Raw genomic sequence first — 6,371 nt, forward strand, 5'->3', positions numbered from 1 at the left:
TTTTTAAAGTGTTGTGTTAGGTAAATGTTCATGTCCTACAAATCCTGCATGGCAATCCTACCTCTGCATGAATAGTTTAAGATTATCATATCTTCTTAGACTAGAAGCAGAAGTATGCATCAAGGTTTCTAATCCAACAATAATACAAACGAAGCAGACTGATTACATGCTTACTCAGTTATTGACTGTCTCTCTGTTGTTTTGTGTGTTCAGTGAAAGGTTTTAGTATGGTGACCTTCAGGACAAAGAATCCTGCCAATGCTCATTTATGCATCTGGGTCATTCTACAGAGAAGGTGGAAGTGCTGTCACTTACTTTTGCAGACACCAAAATACATGACGTCGACCTAATACTCACATTCATTATATATGTTGAATAAATAGAGATTGTCTTTGCAATGGTACTAAATACAAAATAAGTAAAAATTGTTTTAATACGTAAATTGCAATTGATTTAAAATGTCAAGTTCAAGGAACTGCCTTGTCACTTTGATCATACATGGAAGTGGAGCCTATAGTTTTAAAAAAAAATTCAATAAATAAATCTAATTTATATTTACATAACATTACAAGTATTACATATAGGCTAACACTGAAATATAAAAAAAAACGCAAATTATTATTAATAATATCAAATAAATGTCAGTCACCCAAAATGACGTCATTGGTGTTACTGCTACACAAAACGCTTTTATTTTGAAGTAATGTACTGTCTCTGAAGTGCCTCCTGTATCAAGAGATCATTTGAGGCAGTGGACAAAGACACAAGTCAGATACTTCTTACTTTGTTTGTTAAAGGTGTCATTTTCTCTTCAAATGTTACATGTGTCTTTCAAGTCTGTCATTAGTGTTACTCATTGCATAGCCCTAGGGGTGAACATTTGAATGGGAACATGTATTGTATTGAAGAGTTAAACGATTTTGATATTGACTGAAGCCACATTTGGTCTGACACATGGCAGCCATTTTGTTAAAATGGTAGTGTTTTCTCCAAATTGTCACTGGTGTTACTCTTCTTCCTGGTAACACCTAACACCAGTGACATTCTTATACAAATAAGATTTGTATAAAAATAATAAAAAAAATAAAATACTTTAAGCTCTACTTGTTGTGGATTCATCAAGTTAAGAGTTAGTTATTGCTATTTAACAGGTTTTAGATGTTTTTAGAAGGAATATATTTCAGCAGATTTGTAACACCCGGATTCCACCTTTTCTGTAGAATGACCCATCTACTGCAATTCAGGTATCCAGACTCAGGGACATTTTCATCCCACAGGCAATAAGACTGTTAAACACCTGAACTGCTGAAACAGCATCCATAACATTCATCTGGCTGCGACTTAGAAATGATGTATCTATATATCTAATATATCATATTCCAATAACTTGCATAATAGACTCTCTACAGCTACACTGTAGCTATGTTCGTAAGACAAACCTTGAACATCTGCCTTGAGCAAGGGGTTTCTGGTGGAGAAGGTTTCTGTATGTCTTGTTTTTTATCTGTCTTATCTGGAATGTCCTCTCCCTTTCCAACAACAGAGACCAACTCTATAACCAGTCAGACGTCAGCTAGTCGGGGAGTCAGTCAGCATCTATCATGGCTGTTAACATCCCAGGACTGATAGCCATGGTGATTTTCTACCTGCTGGTTCTTGGGACCGGCATCTGGGCTTCTTTCAAGTCCAAAAGGGAACAGAAGAGAAGCGCAGCCACTGGGATGGATATGGCTCTGCTGGGAAACCGGAGCATTAGCTTGGTGGTGGGGATCTTCACAATGACAGGTGAGGAGGAAAACTGGAATTAAAAAGGCATGATTGTAAAGGAAATATTTTGATAGTTCTGTTAAAGTTCTATAGGTGTCATGTGACCTAGATGCAAAACAATGGACACAGTTTTAATCAAGCAGATGTATTTATAGGTCGGTTAAAACAAATATTCTGCATTTTGCTGTAGTTGAGTTCCTACACAAACAACCCAAAAAAAGCCTGTTGAAATGTGAGCTACAGTATGAAGAATGTGAGTTTGATAAGTGGCTGAAAGAATGAGGAATGTGAAAAAAATGAAACCCTTGACATTGTTTTGTCTAAAAGAAAAGGGTGAAGAAACGCAAGAAAGACACCATTATTCCACAAATTCATTCATGGGGGCACAATGTAAAAGCATTGTCACTTAGTTTGATTTATTTAACTAGAAAACCATTCAGATAATTTGTTGGAAAAGGAAGACCATTCGTACTGTGCATCATGCCAGAGGTATTCATTACATGACTCGTAAACCTCTTTTAAAGCTCACCTAATTTGCTATATTTGAACAATATATGATAGGGCCATATCTATACAAAACATCTCTCTGAAGTGTTTTGAAAATACCAAACAGATCACCCATTCTAGCCATGCAACATACCCCTCTATTTCAGCCCTGTTACTTGTGCTGATTCTGGGTCCGATCCTTTAACACTAGAACCGCCAACGGGTACATTACCCGCAGCTGTTTCTTGATCGTATGTAACTTTTTTTCAATAAAATATTCAAGTCTCCCAGTCCGGAACTTTTCCTGAAAGTGTGTTATGTAGCGCCCTCTGTTGTTAAAAATTGTCAATATGAAGTCAGATTGAAAAAATGGGCCAAAAAATTGCCATTTATACCCATCAGCGCCAGTGGGTGATATTTACCTTATAGAAAATGCAGTGATTTTCGCGCTATTGATCTTGCGCAAAAACATAAACATGAAGTGTTGCTAAAGCAACGCCTGTTGTTTACTGCGGTTCCTTATAGATAGATAGATAAATAAAGAGAGAGATATAGATAGATAGATAGATAGATAGATAGATAGATAAAGAGAGAGATAGAGAGAGAGAGATATATAGATAGATAAAGAGAGATAAATAGAGAGATAGATAAAGAGAGATAGATAGATAGATAGATAGATGGATAGATAGAGAGATAGATAGATAGATAGATAGATAGATAGATAGATAGATAGATAGATAGATAGATAGATAGATAGATAGATAGATAGATAGATAGATAGATAGATAGATAGATAGATACTACTGTAACTACGGTTATATGCCGTGTAAGTGCTGGCCATAGTTTTATGGGCTCAGAACAGTCTCACAATACACACATGCACACAGAAGGATTCACACTTGTATTTCCGAATCCACACTTGTGTTTTTCAATGCACACACAAATATGTTCCGTTTCATATTCATGTGAATAAAATCCAATACAGAAACATTTTTACATATGTATTTTTGATCCTCACATATTTGTTTTCCGTTTAAATCCCCTGAACCTGCAAACACAAACAGCTTTCTGTGCACGGATCGCTGTGCATTCGTGTGTGGGTTTTTTGAGACTCCCCTGACGCTCACCCGATTCGTACTTGTAATTTTTTCTATCTATAGCCAATAAGATGTCTCCTAAATTCTAAGCCAATCACATGAGCGCGCCTCCACGAGGGTAGATTTATTGCGTTCATGACACTTCATATACGCATTTTGCCTATGTAGCCGTCGTCACATGGGTCAGAGGTGACCGTGTGGTTATTAGGTACTCGAACTGCGCATGCGTGCGATGGATATATCCAGTGCTAAAGCTCCGCCTCTGGCGGTCATCCGGGACTAGTGCTGCGTACTGGCAAGCCGAACCGGTACTGGACTTGTAAAAAGTTTCGGTTCAAGTCCGGTTAAAACCGGAACGTCGGGAACCGGTACTTGGACTCGCAAAAAGACTAGCACTTACGTATATTCTGGTGTCTGTTGTTATTTAAACATTCCCTGATAAACGTTATTCAGCGTCAATAAATGAGTGCTAATCCCAGTGTGCTCAGTGTACAACATCACATGTCATTTCACCTTCGATTCACGGTTTGAAAACGTAGCCTTTCGCCACATGCTAATGCTAACCGGAAGTGAATAATTTTCAGAATAAAAGTATTAGTTAAGTTAATAGTGTGAACTTCCGGTTTTTTCAGAATAAAACTGATTTAAATTAAATAGTGTATTTAATTCAAAATTACGCCATATCAACATTGATTTTAATTTCTAACAGTATGTATGTACATCACTATGTATGTAGTATGTACTGTATAATGTACACATGTAGAGTTGTAGAAAATACATGTACAGACAGTACACTCTGACTGTACAGTCACTACAGTTTAGCCTATACTGTATAGTAGGTGTGTAACAGTGTAATGCGTATAGTCTACTCTACACTCTACCTTTCAGCAACGTTTTAGGGATTTAGGCTCAGTCAGCTCAGGGACCGTTTGGTTACTTTAGTTTGGTAAATGAAATAAATGTTTGAACTTTGTAGTAGTTCACTGCAGTTGCTGTCATAAGTCATTTGTAGACTAAGTGGCAAAAAGTGTTTTTTCTACATTTGTACTTTGTAGAGAAATGTAGACACAAGTTAGATGGGAGCACAATAAACCTGATGAGTTTGAATTTGAGTTGATTATTGTTAATTTTAAATTGATAATTAGCTCACAATAAGTTCACTTTAGTTACTCACACAACTTGACACAAGACATGGGTTCAGGTCCGGACTTATAAGTCCGGACCTGAACCTGAACCTCTGGACTTGAGTCCGGACCTGAACCTGAATGTGAGTCCAGGTACGCAGCACTATCCGGGACTCATAGAACCGTATTTACAGCCGTAACTACTGTATAGATAGATAGATAGATGAAGAGGGATAGATAGATAGATAGATAGATAGATAGATAGATAGATAGATAGATAGATAGATAGATAGATAGATAAAGAGGGATAGATAGATAGATAGATAGAGGGATGGATGGATAGAGAGATAGATAGATAGATAGATAGAGGGATGGATGGATAGAGAGATAGAGAGATAGATAGATAGATAGAGGGATGGATGGATAGATAGATAAAGAGGGATAGATAGATAGATAGATAGATAGATAGAGGGATGGATAGATAGATAGATAGAGAGATAGATAGATAGATAGATAGATAGATAGATAGATAGATAGATAGATAGATAGATAGATAGATAGATAGATAGATAGATAGATAGATAGAGGGATGGATGGATAGATAGATAAAGAGGGATAGATAGATAGATAGATAGATAGATAGATAGATAGATAGATAGATAGATAGATAGATAGATAGATAGATAGAGGGATGGATAGATAGATAGAGAGATAGATAGATAAAGAGAGATTGATAGATAGAAAGGTGGTTAGATTAAACACCATATTATGTTCCAAACCACAACAAGGATCATTGATGAGTTTCCTGTTCCTGTTTCCTGTTTTATTTTGAACGTTTTTTTGTAGCTCTGTTGAAATAGCTGCTGTTTATCCACTACTTGAATTGTTGTGTGTTAATCTCTCCCGTAGCTACCTGGGTCGGAGGAGGCCTCATTGTTGGCACAGCTGAGATGGTGTACCTGCCATCAATGGGTCTAACCTCGGCAATCCTGATGCTGTTGGCATACAGCTCAACTTTTATTATTTGTAAGTTTGATATTACATCTGACAGAAAATACAAATGTAACCGGATAATATTAAATAGGTAAACAATGTAGATGTGTAATATTTAAAACATATTTGGAGAAAATATCACTATTTAATACAAATGTAATCTCTCTTTTCCAAATAGTTTTTACAGATAGAAATAGTTAAACAAAAGAAGTATTTAAAGGTATTATACTTCTAGGGTTTTCTTTCACACCTCATATTCAGTTTGATTAATGTTTATAGGTGATTTCAAACGCAGCCTAAGATCGTTTCTTTAATGGTGATGTCTTCTGTCCTCCTTAATTTAAGGTGGCTTGGTGTTTGTAAAGCCGATGAGAGACAGAAACTGTGTGACGTTGCTGGACCCCTTCAATACCAAGTATGGAAAAGGAATAACTGCTGCACTGTCCCTGGCTTCAATTAGTTTGGATGTTTTCTGGTTACCCTGCACACTAATTGGTTTAGGTATGGTATATAGATTGTTCTCTCTGTTTGTACACACACACACACACACACACACACACACACACACACACACACACACACACACACACACACACACACACACACACACACACACACACACACACACACACACACACACACACACACACACACACACACACACACACACACACACACAGGGTTTTAGCGATACCTTGAGCAGAGTCCTGCACGGGTCTGATTTCCCGCCCCGTGACGCGCAATACCGAACCCGCCCTGCCACCCACTCCTAGATCACACAAGATCTGCAAACTGACCCGATCCCACTTATCCTATGAGCAGTGAAAACATGCAATTATTAACACACACAGTTGCGTATTTGGCTCTAAAAGCATGGGATGTTGGTTATTTTCTCCATCTAAGA

General features: G+C 37.2%; 1 protein-coding gene across 1 annotated transcript; it reads left to right on the forward strand.

The window, feature by feature from the left end:
• Positions 1-1,574: 1,574 nt before the first annotated feature.
• On the forward strand, positions 1,575-5,968 carry LOC117441230 (high-affinity choline transporter 1-like; the record flags this gene model as incomplete). Its single annotated transcript, XM_034077428.1, has 3 exons — positions 1,575-1,785; positions 5,384-5,500; positions 5,813-5,968. Coding segments are annotated over exons 1-3 (457 nt in total), but the record flags the coding sequence as incomplete, so codon positions are not given.
• Between the last annotated feature and the right edge of the window lie 403 nt (positions 5,969-6,371).

This window comes from Pseudochaenichthys georgianus, unplaced genomic scaffold (assembly GCF_902827115.2).
Source record: "Pseudochaenichthys georgianus unplaced genomic scaffold, fPseGeo1.2 scaffold_1577_arrow_ctg1, whole genome shotgun sequence".
In the NCBI taxonomy this organism is placed as follows: Eukaryota; Metazoa; Chordata; class Actinopteri; order Perciformes; family Channichthyidae; genus Pseudochaenichthys; species Pseudochaenichthys georgianus.